This window comes from Tenrec ecaudatus, chromosome 4, assembly GCF_050624435.1.
Source record: "Tenrec ecaudatus isolate mTenEca1 chromosome 4, mTenEca1.hap1, whole genome shotgun sequence".
In the NCBI taxonomy this organism is placed as follows: Eukaryota; Metazoa; Chordata; class Mammalia; order Afrosoricida; family Tenrecidae; genus Tenrec; species Tenrec ecaudatus.
In genome coordinates, this window is record NC_134533.1 from 20,579,936 (window position 1) to 20,598,155 (window position 18,220).

The 18,220-nt window shown below is 39.9% G+C and overlaps 1 protein-coding gene and 1 pseudogene across 1 annotated transcript; both read left to right on the forward strand.

Moving 5' to 3' along the window:
- Positions 1-546: 546 nt before the first annotated feature.
- Positions 547-1,476, forward strand: LOC142446494 (olfactory receptor 4C11-like). Its single transcript, XM_075548242.1, has one exon. The coding sequence runs from the start codon at positions 547-549 to the stop codon at positions 1,474-1,476; it is 930 nt and encodes a 309-aa protein (XP_075404357.1).
- A 15,308-nt stretch (positions 1,477-16,784) lies between these two features.
- Positions 16,785-17,728, forward strand: LOC142445732 (olfactory receptor 4S2-like; annotated as a pseudogene).
- The last annotated feature ends 492 nt before the right edge of the window (positions 17,729-18,220 follow it).

Consider the following 18,220-nt stretch of genomic DNA (forward strand, 5'->3'; position numbering starts at 1 on the left):
TCCTTTCACTATAGCCATAGTGTTTTCCTCTTTCCTAAGAAAATATATGAAAGGATCCAGGAAAACCATGACTAAAGAGAAGACTAATTTTGACAACATGGTAGGATCAAATTTTATAACTGGACTTCCAGACACAAACTATGAAAGAGCCTTGAAGTAAGTCACATTCAAATTTTCTCTATTTTTTTCCAGCACTTGGACTCCGTAAGATGCTTGTGGGAAACTGAAAATACACATCAAACTCGGGAAATGATCCTCTCATATCAATTACTTAACGTTAATATTGATCAGTGATAGAGTCGTTTTCTTTTTCATGATTTTGTATTACAAACTATTTTTAAACAACTTACCTATAGAAGTATTAGAGGTTCACTTTATTCACAAACGAGAAACAAACGTAAGCAATTACCTCAACGTAAGTGGCAGTTCCCTCACGAGGCACAGGGATTCGAACTACATGCACAGTATTCATTGAACAAAACTCTGTATGTCTTCCTTTCAGATGAAGGCTTCCTCACCTCTACTGTCACTACATCTCCTGAAACAATGCATCAGAACAAAAGCATCACTGAATTCATACTGCTAGGACTGACACAGGATCCTGTGAAGCAGAAAATGGTGTTCATAATTTTCTTAATTTACTACACTGGAACTATGGTGGGAAATTTGCTCATTATTACGACCATCAAGTTCAGTCGAACTCTTGGGAGTCCAATGTACTTTTTCCTATTTTATCTGTCCTTAGTTGAGGCTTGCTTTTCAACTTCCACCGCGCCGAGACTAATCACAGATGCCCTCTCTGAAAAGAAAGTCATATCCTACAATGAGTGCCTGACACAGGTTTTTGCGCTGCATTTATTTGGCTGCATGGAGATCTTTGTCCTCATCTTCATGGCTGCTGATCGCTATGTGGCCATCTGCAAGCCTCTGCGTTACCCAGTCATCATGAGAAGACAGGTCTGCATCATCTTGATTATTATTGCCTGGATCGGTTCTTTTATACATTCTATATCTCAGATTGCCCTGGCCTTGAAACTGCCTTTCTGTGGACCCAATCTGATCGATCATTACTGTTGTGATTTGCAGCCTTTGTTGAAACTTGCCTGTATGGACACTTATGAGATCAACCTCCTACTGGTGTTCAATAGTGGGGCTCTTTGTTCGACTAGTTTCTTGCTTCTGATAATCTCATACTTTGTCATCTTGCATTCACTGAGAAACCACAGTGCAGAAGGCAGGAAGAAGGCGCTTTCCACCTGCACCTCTCACATCATTGTAGTCGTCATATCATTTGGCCCATGTATATTCGTCTATACACGTCCAGCAACCACTTTCTCTATGGACAAAATGGTGACTCTCTTTTATACCATCGGGACACCTTTACTAAACCCTCTCATCTACACACTAAGGAATGCAGAAGTAAAGAGTGCCATGCGAAAGCTGTGGAGAATCAAATTTAACTCTCAAAACAAATGATGAATGAGAGTATGATGACGTATTCAATAACAGAACAATCTGTAGAGACGTCAAATACAATGATGCTTATTATTGTATAATGGCTAATCATGTATATGGGAGTGAGTAATTGAGCATTTTTTCTACTTACCACATACTATGAATGTCTATCATAATTTTTGGTATTTCAACTAGAAATAATGTCAGAATGATTTCGATACATATGGATAAGTTTGCCTCAATCTTTCACTGAAAGTTCAATTCTGCCCCGCTGGCCCTAAACTATACATCCTAGCTCTGAGTCTTCACTACCATACAATCACAGCCATGCCACCTTGCGAAAATCTGCAAACATATTGCAATCAACTCTCTTTGGTCTTAAATTCTACTTAAAAAAATCATTTTATTAGGGGCTCATAGAACTCTTATCACCATCCAAATACATTCCATTTGATTCTTCCAGGTCAATTGAATTCCCTCTATCAGATCAACCATTCTATGTAGATTCTATTCTATCTAGACCTGTTCTATTCTATCTAGAATATAGATCTATTCTCTCTAGATCGTCCCTTCTATCATCCATTCTATCTAATTCATGTTTGAAGAGGCCCATGTTTCTGATTCAGAAGTTGTGCTTTTTTGTAGTGCTTGTTTTCATTCTGATAATCTAAGCTAATTCTGATGTTATTTATCATTGTTTCCAATGGATATTGAGATAATTAGAGAGATAGTAGATAATAGATAAACTGCAAATTTGTCCCTTTAAATATAGCTGTTTGAGGCCATTCCTACAGGTACTGACTGGGGAAGTTCATTGTTTGCTGACCTTCTGGTTTACCAGCCGTGATTAGCTTCTCTAGGGACTAATCCAAGATATATGATATACAATCTTACTATCCTCACTGCCATATGGTATTCTGAATAACAAAATTTTTTCAGAAATTCTTGATTATTAGAACATGTATAGTTAATCCTAAGGATCATCTGTTTCATGTGTATATCTGAAGGAAATGTAATTAGCCATACCAGAATATAAATGTATGTGAAAATGTAAAATTGTGATTCTTTGAACAGTCCATAAGGGGTCAAATTGACAGAAGTAACTTCAAAGATGAAGTAGGAAATTTAGAAGGTAGTAGGTCTTTGCTAATGGTAGAAGGATAATTAAATAAAGGAAGCTAAGAACAGTTGCACAAATTGTAACTGAATAACACATATAAATATTCTCAATTGTAATTGAATCACACATGTACAAATTCTTGAATGAGTATGTGTTATGTTATTCATATTCTCAACAAAAATAAATTCAAATAAACTACTAAAAAGTAATTAATATATGTGTTAATTTCACAAAAAAACATATTCCTGATGTCTTTTTGTAGAGATCTTTACCAGATGATACCAATTTTCTATCTATCTTACTTGTACTGGTGCTTCTTAGATATTTCAGACTCAGCATTCCTTTCTGTCTTGGCATTTGCCTAGTTCAGGCGTTATTAACTGACGAACAGTAGAAAAAATTGTCAACATAAAATTAGTTTTATGTCAACTGTCAGGAAACTTAAGATGGCCAAAAAGCAACATAGACAGGCATTTATAGTCAAAATACAGATCCCTGTCCAGAGTGATATAGGTGTGTAGAAGTAGGTAGCACAATGAAATAGGTGACTTGTAAGTTCATGACTATTGTGTTGGTAGGTGCTTTTGAGTCGTATGGATCCTATGTATCTAAAAATGAAATAATGCCCAGTCTTGTGCCATCCTCAACTGCTCTTATTTTTGAGATCATCGAAGTAGCCGCCATGTCAATCCAACTTGTCAAAGGCCTTCGCCTTCATCTTTTGTGCTGCCCCGCTACTTCACCAAGCTTGATGTCCTTGTCCAGGGACTTGTCTTCCTGACAACATGTCTGAAGTACATAATACTAAGTCTCGCCAATGCAGGTCACTTCTTATTACTGGCTAACTTTGTTGGAATAGATTGTTAGAGAATGGGAGACAAGAGAGAAAAAAAAACTGACATTATTTTCCTGTGCCCTTGGCAAAAGGACAGGTTTCACTGTAAACTAAAAAAGACAAAAAACAAAATTTTTAATATGGGAAAAATATAGACACAAACAGAAAGAGTATCAATGATTTTATTGGCACACACTGAAATTTAGCGTCCTCTCTCTCTATCTCTTTTTCTTACTCTCCACATATGTTTGATCATTAGTCTTCTAGGAAGGTGAAGCCTCATCTTTTCCTGAAAATTATAACTGCTGACCTTGAGGCTAGGATCCCAAGGCATAATCCACGACAGCACCAGGGCTGAGCAAAACAGTTGATCAGCTCTTCACACATTCACTAACAGTTTGTAGATCAAACATTGTGCGAAGGCCTGGAAACAGAAGGCCAGGGAAAAAACCTGCAATTAGTCTCATTGAAATAGTTTGTTCGTTGGCTTAATATATAGCTTCATCTCCTTCCTGTGAATACAATTTGTGTCCTCTTTTTTTAAAAAAAAGTCAATGATACTTGGGGGAAAATATCATTTTGTTTTTTGTCATTCCCTGATATGACTGATCTTCTCCTTAAACCCTCCTCAGTACCTCTCAGTACTTCAAGGCCATAATCATCCCACATACACGTGTTTAGTATTTTGAAAAATCCAAGTACACAGTAGTTATTACATCACTTCCTTGTTTCTTAATGTGCCACTTGAGTTCATGCTTTCAACTCAATGAGGAGATCCATCATGACGGAGAGCCCAGTATAAAACACAGACATTTCTTGCCCTTCCTTTCACTACCACACCGGAGTACCAGAGATACAGGTTAGTGAAATAAAACCATAGCCATCCATGAGAAGAGCAGCCAAGGGAAGTGTTGTGTCACCCTGCACAGCAATGCATCCCATGGTTATAAATGTAAGCAGATAAGAATCCACTAGAACAACAGCATAATTCACAACTCCCACTATTCCCTGACAATAAGGCAAACACTCCCTAGGAGTCCTGCTGGCATAGAGGGTTACACCTCCAAACCGCCAGCCGCTCTGCAGACAAAGATGAGGTGCTCTATCCACAGAGATGTACAGTCTCATAAAGCTACAGGGTCCGTTCTACTGTGTCCCATAGGGTCTTTAGAAATCTAAATAGACTCGAGTTGTGGTTTTTTAACCAGTAACTGTGGCTATAGCACAAAAGCTACAACAATGGGCTTACCCGTGACAATGGTGAGGATGGTTGAAGACCAGGCAGTGCATCATTCTGCTGTTCATGGGGTTTCTATTACATGCAGAGTCACCATTGATTTGACAGCACCCAACAGCAAATTCAACGGCCCAAATACAGTTATTGTAATCAGCAAGAACACGATGTTTATGAAGAATTCTACTTTCGATTTCAACTTAGTATATTTTGTAGTTGTTGTTTTGTTTGTTTTATGTTTGTTTATGGTAGATTTTATGTTTGGTCTCAAAGCCACCATTTCAAACTCACTAGTCACTTCTTGTGAAAAGGATGCTGCTTTCAGCTCCTTGAAAGTTTCGCATATTGTCAGGAGAGACCGGCGCCTGGAGAAGGCCATCATCCTTGATAAAGTAGAGAAGAAAGAAAAAAGAGGAAGACACTTGATAATGTGGATTGACTCCGGCACTACAAGGATTGGTTCAAACATAAAAATAATTATGTATAATGAAACACGAATAATGAAGAGGAGAGTTCAGGGACCAGCTGTGTATCCTTCCATTGTGCATAGTGTCATTGTGAGTCAGAATCTACTCAGTGGCACCTAACAACAACAACAAAGGTTCACAACTTCAGAAACACTCGGTGTACTGATTTATAACGTCTCTGTGAGTCTGAATCCACTCAATAGCTGTAGATTTGGTTTCGTTTTTATCTCGGTGCAAATATGCGCACACACATATGTGAAATACCTAAGGTTTTTGCATAGGATAACCTAGGATAATTGGTTAATATAAAAAAGCATAAAAAATTACAGAAGCTTTCAATGTGCTCCTGTAGAATCGGCATGTAAATCAAGAGGCAGTTCTTCCACCAGAACAAAGAGAGACAAAGTGGTTTAAAATAAGGGAAGGTCTGTGTCAGAGGCCTTGGGAGCATAGAGGTTACTCATTGAGCTGATAACTGCAAGGACAGCAGTTCCAATGCACCAGCTGCTGTGAGGGACAATAATGCGGTTTTCTGCTTCTCTAAAGAGATATAGTCTGGGAAACATACAGGTAGTTCTTCCCTGTCTAAATAGAGTCACTATGAGTTGGCATCAACTAAATGGCAGTGAGTTTAATTTTGAATTTGGTGTATCAGGGTTCTATCATTTCACCATAACTCTTCAATTTGTATGCCGATCAAATAACCTGAGAAGCTGGACTCTATGTATAGGAATGTAGCATCCATATTGGAGGAAGATTGATTAACAGCTGCAATCTGCAGGTGACAGAATCGTGCTTGTTGAAAGTAAAGAGGACTTCATCCACTGGCTAATGCGAATCAAATGCTACAGCCTTCATTACAGATTATGTCTCAATACAAAGACAACAAAACTGTAGGAACACATTCAATCACAAAGTCACCTACTCATAAAAATATCCCCCACATTAATGTTTATTTTATCTGAACAATAATTTTTTATTATTTTCCTGTTCACCCTCTTGTGCAATCAAATAAATAGATTGAATAAGTACTACAAATTCTATTTTATGTACGTTAATGAAAAAATTCAATAAAGTTAAGTGATTACCCATGCCCCAGGAGAGTGGTATTATTTCATGTTATTCTTAATTCCTACCTGGAACATGTGTTAGGGAATTTGCTCATTATTGAGACCTCAAATCGAATTAGACTCTTGGGAATCCTATGGTATGATGTTATTGCATTTAAAAATTGATTGTGTCTGTGAAATAATCATTGACATTCAAGAGACTTTTCTATGGGTATGAAGAGTAAGAAGAATCAATTAAAATACAGCTGGAAGTTGATGTTAGAAGGGCTGTGTAGATTCCCAAGTTGGAACTGTCAACAGAAGCTTGGTGCCACGCTTCTGGAATAGCAGATTAAAAATAGCACATTTGCTCTGCGTGCCACGGGCTATGGCATGAACTGTGCAACGCATCTCTACCACTGTCAGACTCCATTCCATTTTAACACTGCTTGTAATTTTTTTTGTCAAAGAAACCTTACCAATTCCAACAATATTATTTTCTTAGTAATTTTTCAAATTAAAACTAATCTTATAATCACCCTTCTTTTACTTCTTAGCGACACTCAGAAATCTCCTGTCGACATTAGTATCCCAAGATGATATGCAATGCATGAGGAAGGCCATACACTTAACAGACAATGGAAATGGCCTGGAAATTACTGAACGGTATTGATCACTGTGATATTAGAAAGCAGCCATTAATAACTCCTCCTCCCTTTAAAGCATTTTTGTGATATGAAGAACTGCGAAATGAATGTCCTTCTCCATATTACCACATAAAGAATCTAGAATGCCCCTGTTTACTACCTGATTCAAGCAACTATATATTTATTTGGGTTTGTTTTTGTTTTTTTTTTGCTTCGTCTTCATGTTGATGCTAATTTGAACTTTGTTTTCTCCTCTACTTGGAAAAAACCAGTGTTTTGGCCACAAACTGACCAATGAAAGCAAAGCTAATGGATACATTTCTTATTTTCTATCTACAATTATTAGGAAAGGCTATGTTTTCATTTAAAAGATCCAGTGAGGTACAGGGGGATAAGTATGGTTACTATCACACAGAGGCTACCTTAACACATCCCCCCTAATATTTACACTCTTTCCTCCTTGTCTAGTTCTGACTTAGGCCTGCACTCCCCAAACCATATTAGTGTGTACCTTTGCTAAATATTTTCTAGACATTTTTCTACAGAACCAGGGTCATCTTAAGTACATACTGTTTTGATTCATTTTGATCACCTATAAAAGCAGGTAAAACCAAGCAACGCTGTTAGAACAGAGGATAAAGTTTACATGTGAGTGTGGCTAGGTAGAAGTGACCACGAAAGAGCACAAGGTCAATTTTGGGAGTTGCTGAAAATTTTTTATTCTTTATTCAAATATCTGTGAAAATTCACACATTATAAGTATTTCCTTGCATGTGCTGTATGTTACAAAGCTATTGTTCTTGCTCTTACCTGTTGCTAATTTTGGTTTTGACTCATGGCAACATTATGTGTAACAAAAAGAAACATTGTCCAAACCTGGACCATCTCATGACCATTGGTCTGTTGAAGTCACTGGTTGATCCAGGTGAATTGACTCCTGGAAGTTGAATGGGTTAAACATTGGACTGCTGCCTCACCAGCTAGCCAGTAGTAGAGCCTGGCAGTCTCTATTCATGAAGACTTACCATCTCAGAAACACTAGGGACTTCAAACAAAATAATTCCAATTCTTTCATTTTTCCCATAATTCTGAGGACAATGGCATGCAAATAAATTAAAGGTACTCACAGAGAAAAAATAGATTAGATAGTCATTTTCTAATTTGTCCTTAAGGTGTTCTGAGTTGTAATCAACTCAAGGATATTGTGTAGCCTTAGTTACTCATAAGAGTTCTTTAAAGCCAAAGACGGAGGTGGATGAGGTCAAATAAGAGAGATTTCAAGGTGCTGTGCTCTGATTCATCCCCCAAAGCTGGAGAAATCAAAGGCAAGTGATTGGGCTTTATATTGAGTAAAGATATTATTTTTACAAATGTTCTTTAAGAAGTGTAAAGATATCTAGAGATTAAAGCTCATTCAGTTGCGTTACAGTCTTAATTGTAAAGGAAACTGAGGTTGTTAAATTATTGTGCCAACCTGGCCAATAAACACATGTGGGATTAATTGAAGGGCGGAGTGATGAATGGTTGGATGGCCTGAACAGCCTCGCCTTCCTGTCTCTTGCTCTTTGATCATCAGACCAGTGTGTGACTGCCTTGTTTGTTCTGTGCATCAATTTTCAAGTTATATTACCTGTGGGACACCTAACCTGTGGACTGTGGTACTGTAATTTGAGGTTCCTTCATGACCTGCTTTGCTACACCATTGGTGTACATGGTGCTACACCATTGCTACACCAAGACCTGCTTTGCTACACTCTTGATCTGGGGAGTGTCGGACCCTTTCAGCTGACTGACTGTTGGTGACCTGCCTTGCTGTTTGCTGCCTGTGTTGGGAGAGCCTGAATTGCTCTACAGAGGACTACTTGGAGGCCCTCAAACTTGATGGAGTGCCAGTATCTCACAACTGTCACAGAAGTGAGTTTTACTTAGCCATTTGTACTGCTCTGTAATTTAATAAGCTGTTTATTTCATGTGTTGTGTGTGTGTGTATATATATATATATATATATATATAATTATTAGCATTCCAGTTGTGTTTTTCTAAAGCACCCTGTCTAACACATGAATGACAACATTGGCTGAATTGCAGATCTAGAGCCGTGTCTGCTACCAAAGTGAGGGCATGGATAGGAAAAAGTTAGGAGCCTGAATTATGGGATGGGAACATATGGGCTGCTGATCCGGAAGAGGAGTGTATTCGGCCCCAAGAAACAATTGGCCAGTCATATTTCCAACCTTTCCAGCTGAAGGTATTAATTCATTATCAATAAAACAATCCACACCTGAGCAGATTAGCCAAACTCTTCAAGCTGAAATTCCGGATGGGGCTGAATCGGCAACATTGACTGAGGGAGATGCCTTATAAGATATTGCTGAGAGCACCCGGGAAACACATTCACCACGCATTTTTTCCTCTACATCTGTAACTAAAATTAAGTCTCAGAAAGCTTCTAAAGGTGAGGTTGAGATAACTACTCAAGAAGAAGTGTGCTGTACTCACAATATCTGCTCGAGTTTTCAAATAAGTACAAGAAGCAGAAGCCTGGGGAATATCCCTAGGAATGGTTACTAAGAGTGAGGGATACTGGTACATGAAATGTAATATAAGACCGGTCTAAGTTTCTGGCTATGTGATGCCTAAGGTCAGATTCTTCTTTCAATGTCTCTGCGAGAGAGGTTAAAAGAGGATCTAATTCTTTATTTGGTTAGTTCGCTGAGGCATGAACTTCCAGATAGCCTATATTCGACCAACTTGAAGTACCTGAACTGCCTTGGTACACCGTAGAAGAAGGCATCCAAAAGCTTAGGGAAATAGGTATGTTGGAATGGGTCTGTCAGGATATTCCCATACACCAGAAGGTGTCCTAAGGATACACCCTTTACCAAACCATAGGGAACACGTTTGTGAAGTGATCCCCAGCATCTCTTAAGACTCCTGTAATTGCTATTTTATGTGCACGTGAATTAACAGTGGGAACTGCCCTGAGCAAACACCAACATTTGACTACAATGGGGCTGATTGGGCTCCAGGATGGTAGAGGACTGGTTTCAGCACTGAATCAACAGAGACAGGGTGGGCATGGTTATAATAGACAAAAAAGTGTCCTTAATAATCAAGGCAACGTGTATCGTGTGGAATTATGGCACTGGCTACTTAGCCACATTGTCCATAGGAATGAAATAGATGGGACCCTACTAAATATTTACATGATCTATACAGGTAGATCAGGTGAATAACAAAATAGACAGTCATGATCACTCAATCGATTCCCAGACCTGAGCCAGTTTAGAAACCCACACCCCTTGAATACGGAGAAGCAGGTCAGGCCCCTTTGAGGAAGGACCCTGCTACATCAGCAAATGTCTATACTGTTAGTCTTTCTTTTAGCCTTCACCAAAGGGACCTGTGGCCTTTTACAAGAGTGACTGTTTATTAGGGAAAAGGAAATAATCAAACTTTGGGGGGATTACTGGACAATGGCTCAAAACTGTCAATAATTCTAGGATACCCAAAGTGTTTTGAAGGCACACCAGTCAGAATGGTGGCTTATGGAAGTCAAGTTATCAATGGAGTTTTAACTCAGGTATGCCTCACTGTGGCTCCAGTGGGCCCCTAGACCCATTCTGTGGTTATTTGCCCAGTTCCACAATGTATCATTGGCACATACATACTTAGTAACTGGAAGAACCCCCATATTGGATCCCTGAAATGTAGGAATAAGGGCTATCATTGTAGGAAAGTCCAAGTGGACACCATTAGAACTGCCATTGCCTAGGAAAATAGTAAATAAAAAAGTAATATCGTATTCCTGGGAGGATTGCAGAGATCAGTGCCACCATCAAAGACTTGAAAAATTCAGGGGTGGTTTGTTAGTCTGGGTACTTTGGGAAACAAATCCACAGAAACTCATGTATAAGAGAGAGTTTTAGATAAAGCTTAAGTACACATAAAGAAAACATCCCAACCCTGTGCTGCCCAAGCCCACATGTCCATATGTCTAACACAAACCACAAAAGCCTCCTCCATTTCACAAAACAGGTACAATGATGCCAAATGCAGGAGGAAAGCCAAGTCAGTGAATGTGTAAACATCTCAGTGCTGGCAGGGGTCTCCACATGACTGCTCCAGCATCCAGGACTATATCAGGGTAGGTCCATGTGGCTTCTACTTGTGGATGTCTTGCAGGAAGTGTGCCTTGCCAGCTGAAGCAGGGAACTGGCTAAGGCAAATGCACCCTGGTCCAACTATCAGAAAGCAAGAGACCTGAGAGCTAGACAGGCGAGGCTTACTGAACCATTTAACCCTCCACCCTTCAATTAACACCAGATGTGTTTATCGGCCAGGTTGGCACAATAAACTTTAAATGTATCAGGTGGTGATTCCTACCTCATTCTTGTTTAACTCAACTATTTGGCCTGTAGAGAAGACAGATGGACCTTGCAGAATGACAGTGGATTATCATAAACTTAACCAGGTGGTGACTCCAATTGCAGTGGCTGTTCCAGATGTGATTTCATTGCTTGAGCGAATTGATACTTCTCCTGGTACTTGGAATAAAGCTATTTATCTGGCTAATCCCTTCTTCTCCAAACCAGTGTCGAAGGATCACCAGAAGAATGTGGCCTTCAGCTGGCAGGGGCAAGAATACACGTTCACAATTCTCCCCCAGAGATATATCGACTCTCTGCCCTGGGCCATAATTTACTCCGAAGGGTCCTTTATTGCCTGTCTCTACCATAAAATGTCACAGTGGTCCATTTTATTGATGATATTATGCTGACTGGACCCACTATGGAGGATCTATCAAAGACTATAGATTCATTGGCACAACATCTGCGTACAAGAGGTTGGGAAATTAACCCAACAAAGATTCAGGCACCCTCCACTTCACTACAAATTTGTGGGGTCCATTTGTGTAGGGCATGTTGAAATATGCCTATTAAAGTGAAGAATAAGCTATTACATTTCACCCTCCCCCCACCCCACCCCCCCCCACCGTCAGTGTGTGAAAAGCATCTAGTGGACCTCTCTACGATGTTGGAGGCAACATATCCCTCAATTAGGTGTTCCACTTTGACCTATTTATCAAGTGACAGTCAAAGCCTCCAATTTTGAGTGGGTCCCAGAACAAGAAAAGACTTTTCAACAGGTTCAGCCTGCCATGCAAGCTGCTTAGCCACTGGGACCATATGATCCAGCTGACCCAATAGTGCTAGAGGTGTCAGTTGTAGATAAAGATGTAGTGTGGAGTCTTGGGCAGACCCCTATAGGTGAATCACAGTGTCAACCATTGGAATTTTGGAGTAAACTCCTGCCATCCTCTGCAAATAACCACTCCCCTTTGAAAAGCAGCTGTTCGCCTGTTACTGGGCCTTGGTGGAAACTGAACACCTCATTATGGGCCACCAAGACACCATGAGACCTGAACTATCCATCACAAACTGGGTATTGTCTGACCCACAGAATCATAAAGTTGGACATGTGCAGCAACACTCCATTGTTAAATGGAAGTGGTATATACGAGGTCAGGCCAAAGCAGGACCTGAAGGGATAAGTAAGCTGCATGAAGAAGTGGCCCAAATGCCAACAGTCTCCACTCCTGTCACATTGCCTCCTTTCTCCCAGTCTGCACCTATGGCCTCCTGGGGAGTTCCTTACCATACTTTAACTGAAGACCAAAGAAGTCATGCTTGGTTTATGGATAACTCTGCACGATATGCAGGTGCCACTCCTAAGTGGAAAGCAACAGCACTACAGCCCCTTTCTGGGATCTCCCTAAATGACAGTGGTGAAGGGAAATCCTCCCAATGGGCAGAACTTTGAGCAGTGCTCATGGTTGTTCAATTTGCCTACAAGGTAAAATGGCCAGATGAGAGACTGTATACTGATTCACGGACTGTGGCTAATGGCTTGGCTGGATGGTCAGGAAAGTGGAAGGAACATGATTGGAACATTGGTGACAAGGAGGTGTGGGGAAGAGGTATGTGGATGGACCTCTCTGAATGGGCCATGAAAGTAAAGGTAATTGTATGGCATGTGAACGCTCGCCAAAGGGTTACCTCTGAAGAGGAGGACTTTAACAATCAAGTGGATGAGAGGACACTCACTGTGGAGACAGTTCGTTCTCTTTCCTCTGCCACTCCTGTTATCACCCAATGGGCAAATGAATATAGTGGAGATGGTTGCCGGGATGGAGGTTATGCATGGGTGCAGCAACATGAACTTCTACTCACCAAGGCTGACATGGCTACTTTCACTGCTCAGTGCCCAATTTGCCAGCAGCAGAAACAATAAGTCCAAGATATGGGACCATTCCTTGGGGAGATCAACCGGCAACTTGATTGAGGGTGCAGTATTTTGTTCTTACTGGAATAGACACCTACTCTGGATATGGATTTACCTTCCCTGTACACAATGCTTCTGTCAAGACTACCATTTGTGGATTTACATAATGCCTCATCCACCAGTATGACATCCCACATTGCATTGCTTCAGGTTAAGGAACTCACTTCACATCAAATGCAGTGCAGCAAGGGTCTGTGCCCATGGAATGCTCTGGTCATAGATTCCTCATGATACTGAAGCTGCTGGCTTGATAGAACCTTGCAATGGACTCCTAAAGACACAATTCCTGCACCAACTAGGTGCTAACAACTTGTGAGGCTGGGCAATGTTCTCCAGAAAGCTGTATATGCTTTAAAACAGTGGCCAATATATGGTGCTGTGTCTCCAATAGCCAGAATTCATGGGTCCAGGAACCAAGGGGTGGAAGCTTAGTGGCACCACTCACTATTACTCCTACTGATCCACTTGCAGCATTTTTGCTTCCTGTCCCAGCAACCCTATGTGCTTCAGGCCTGGAGGTCCTGGTCCCAAAGGAAGGAGCTCTCCCACCTGGAAACACAGCACGGATTCCACTGAACTGGCAGCTGAGAATGCCCCCTGGCCACTTTGGACCTCTCATGCCTTTGGATCAACAGGTCATGAAGGGTAACACTGTACTGAGTGGTGTGATTGATCCAGAAAATGGACTGGTGCTACATAGAGGAAGAAAAGAAGAATATGTCTGGAATCCAGGAGATCCCATAGGCCAACGCTTAGTGCTGCCATGCCCTGTGATTAAAGTAAATGATAAGTTACAGCAACCCAATCTTGACAGGATGTATAAATGACCTCTCTGGAATGAAGGTCTTTGTCACCCCACCAGGCAAAAAATCACAGCCAGCTGAGGTGCTTGACGAGGGCAAAGGTAATACAGAATGGGTAGTAGAAGAAGGTCGTTCTACTTATCAGTTATGACCAAGTGATTAATTATAAAAGTAAGATTTGAAATTGTCAGTTCATTTTCTTTATATGTGCTTATTGAATATCTTCCCTTTGTTTCTGTATGATATATCCCATACAATTGTACTCAGTGTGTTTTCATTTACATGTATGATCAATGTTTGATGTTAAGTGTAAGTGTGATTTCATTTCGTCTGGAAATTATATATGGCTAAAGAATTGTGTACAGGTGCCAAGTTGGTAAGAGGTAGATTGACGTAGTTAGGTTATTGTGCCAACCTAGTGGATAAACACTTGTGAGATTAATGGAAGGGCGGAGAGGTAAATGGATTGTGAGCCTTGCCTTTCTTATCTCTTGCTCTTTGATAATCAGATCAGTGTGGAGCTGCCTTGCTTGTTCTGTCACCATTTGCAAGCTATACTACCCATGGGACACCTAATCCATGTACTCTGTCACTGTAATTTGAGGTTCCTTCAAGACTTGATTCACCACACCATTGGAATTTACATCTCTTGATCTGGGGAGTGTCAGATCCTGTCATTTAATTGACTGTTGGTGACCTGCCTTGCGGTTTGCTGCCTGTGTTGAGATAGCCTGAATTGCTCTACAGAGGACTACCCAGAGGCCCTCAAGACTTGAAGGACTGTCAGTGTCTCATATCTGTCCCACGGGAGTCAGTTGTAGTGAGCCATTTGTACAGCTTTAGAATTTAAATAACTTTTTTTCTTATGTTATGTATCTATCTATCTGTATAACTGTACATAAAATTCTCAGCGTTCTGGTTTTGTTTCTCTAGAGAACCCGGTCTAACACAGAAACTTTGGTGAAAGGTTTCTCAGGGGTCATTAAAAATTTGCATCTCCTTTAAAATATGCAATAAAGGAGAGAAAAGAATATTTGTCATGAAAAATCTTGTGCCATGGTCGATTCTGAGAGTGACTGATCTGTATAGACTGGCTTCTCTCAGCCATTGAGTTTATGAGGCCAGAGACTCTCTAGCACTAATTATTCCCAATGAAGCTGCTCTCAAATTTTCTCAAGAGATAGAAAAAGGAAAGCAAAACACAAACATGCTGGTGAGATTTCTTTTTCTTTTAAAACCAATTGATCTATATAGAAACTCAGTGGAAGATACCAATTCAATCAAATTTCTCTATTTCAAGGCGCCTTTAATATATTTGAATGTCATTTTTCCATGAGTTGGCATCAACTTGAGGGAAGTGAGTTAGGTTTTGCTTTGTCTTGGGTTCTCTGAAGTATTGGAAGAATTCAAGAATTAAGACACTGATTCATGACTATGAATCTGGTAGTATGATTAAGGAAGAGTTCATTTAAGCATTAACATTCCAAAAGGAAGTGAGCAATCCTTTTGTTTGAAAAGCACAGGAAGCAACAAAAGAAAGGCTCCAGGATGGGATTTGATCCCAGGAGAAAGCTGTCCTTTGGTATGGACAGTGGCTACCTGATTCAGACGGCACATATATGCCCAGTGTTTGATGCAAAGATGCAAATAAATACTTCATAATAGTCAAAGCTGCTATGATTTGACCTCCCACACATCAAGATCTCTCAGGGAGAATCTTTTTCTTGCCATCAAGTAGATTCCGACTCATTGCAGCCAGATATGACAGAATAGCACTGCCCCTGTGGGTTTCTGACACTGTAACCAGAAGCCTTTTCAGGGAGAATAGTACAGGTGTATCTATATTCAGAAGGGAAATTGCAAGCTTATGTTACACATGAGGTGAACTCCCAATAGATCAATGTGACTGTCAATATCCCACCAAACACAGACCAACCAGTTGCCATACAGCTTATTTCAATGTATGTGAGTCAGAGGGGAATTGTCATCAAAGGATATTCTTTGTTTTTCATCTTATGATTTTGTTTTTATTGGGGTTGCAAATATATACAGCAAAACACACACTAGCTCAAAGCACACACTAGTAAAATGCTTTTAGTTGTGAATCAATTTGCCAGTAAACAGGTACAGTCTCAGAAACTCACAGGGGCAGTTCTACCCTTTTCTATATGGTCATTAGGTGTCAGTGTCCATGGACTTGATGACAATGAGAGATTTTCTTCAGAATTGCTCCTCCTGTATTACCATAAAATCACGGTGCCCTGTGGTTCCTATCTGATCCTTGAGTTGTTATGGTCAATGCAATCCCATGATTTTTAAAAGAGCATAATGCTCAAGATAAAACATTTTTCCTAAGGATATTTCTGTACTATTTTTAAGGGCTTCCTCCCAAGGCACTTACAGGTAGACTTTTGTATTGCAGCTGAGTACGTTAACTCTTTGCAGTGTCTGATAACCTCTAAGAGAGAACTTGTTTCAAAAGCAGACCTAGTGCTTATATGGAACAAGACCTGGGCAAATGTTTAAAATCAAACAAATGAATAACTCTTTAAAAATGGCAAGAGATATGGAATCCTTGGCTTGATGTTTGGTGTAAGGGATTTGTTTGAACTCTTGGGACTATGGTACCCCATCTGCAATGGATTGCTGGACGGAGATAAGTTTGACAGAATGTATTTATTTGACTATGCATGCCAAACAAAACATCTATTTTTGAAGTATTATGATTATACATTCTTTCCCTAAAACAGAAGTAATGTTGTTGGTGCTTTTTATATTTTTCAGCCAAATTAATGATCTCTTTGGAGCTTGTCCTGCTAAGCTGACTCCATGGTAAAAAGAAGCAATGTAACTGTCTTCATTTTCTGGGGACTTTCTCAAACCCAGTGGTAGGAGAAGTTTGTTTTGTAGGAGTTTTTTTCCCTATGCAATTATTTGACTGGAAAACTTTCTCATCATGCTGACAGTATGTGTGGGCAACCTTTCCACATCTCCAATGCACTTCTTTCTCAACTATCTGTCTTTTGTGGACATCTGCTACTTATCCGTTATAATTCCCAACATGATCGTTGACTTTTTAGCAAAGAGTAAAACAATCTCCTATGTGGGGTGCATGTCTCAGCTCTTTGGGGTACATTTCTTTGGCCATACTGAGATCTTCATCCTTATTGTTATAGCCTGTGATAGGTATATGGCCATTTGTAAAACTTTACACTATATGATCATAATGGACCAGAACAGGTGCGATAAATTGCTACTGGGGACACAGGTAGGTGGGTTCTTACACTCCATTATTCAGGTGGCTTTGATGATCCAGCTACCCTTTTGTGGACCCAATGAGATTGACCACTACTTTTGTGATATCCATCCTCTCTTGAAATTGGCTTCCACAGATACTTACATTGTTGGCATTGTTATGTCAGCCAACACTGGGGTCATTGTTTTGGGGAGCTTTATTTTCTTATTAATCTCCTACACTGTCATCTTGGGGTCCCTGAGAAAGCAGTCAGCTGAGGGCAGGCGCAAAGCCCTCTCCACTTGTGGCTCTCGCATCGTTCTGGTCATCATCTTTTTTGGTCCTTGTACTTTCATGTGCATGCGCCCTGATACAACCTTTTCTGAGGATAAAATGGTGGCTGTATTTTACCCCATCATCACCCCCATGTCAAATCCCCCTAATTTATACACTTAGAAATGCAGAAGTGAAAATTGCAATGAAGAAACTGTGGGGTAGGAGGGTTTTCTGGAACATAATGATAAATAGTATGAAATAATGATAGTTTTAGTGGATGATTTTAATGTTTTTTGTAAACTCAACTATGAGATGATGGAACCAATATCATCCTTGCATGTGGTTGGGAGAAACAAATGAAACACTAACTCACTCTCTACAGACGTGCACATTAGTTATTATCATTAAATTTATTCCAATGTTTCATTATCAGTTAATTTATGATTACATCTAGGCCAGGGAAGTCTTATGAATCAAAAAATGCAATCGTAATATTATTCAGTTTTGCTGTATCCTCCTCTATAGCTGTGCCTATATTCCTTAAATAGTAAAATAAATAGTAAAATCTATGTAGTGTTTAGAACTGCGATGCTGTATGAACAACAACAAAAGTAATACTACAAGAAAATTAATAATGATCTAAGATATAGCAGACTGATAAAAATCCCATTAAAATTTATACTCTTGTGGAAACTTAGCCTAGAATGCAAGGAATGGGAAGGGAATGGCACGGAGAATGAAAAAATGATCAAAC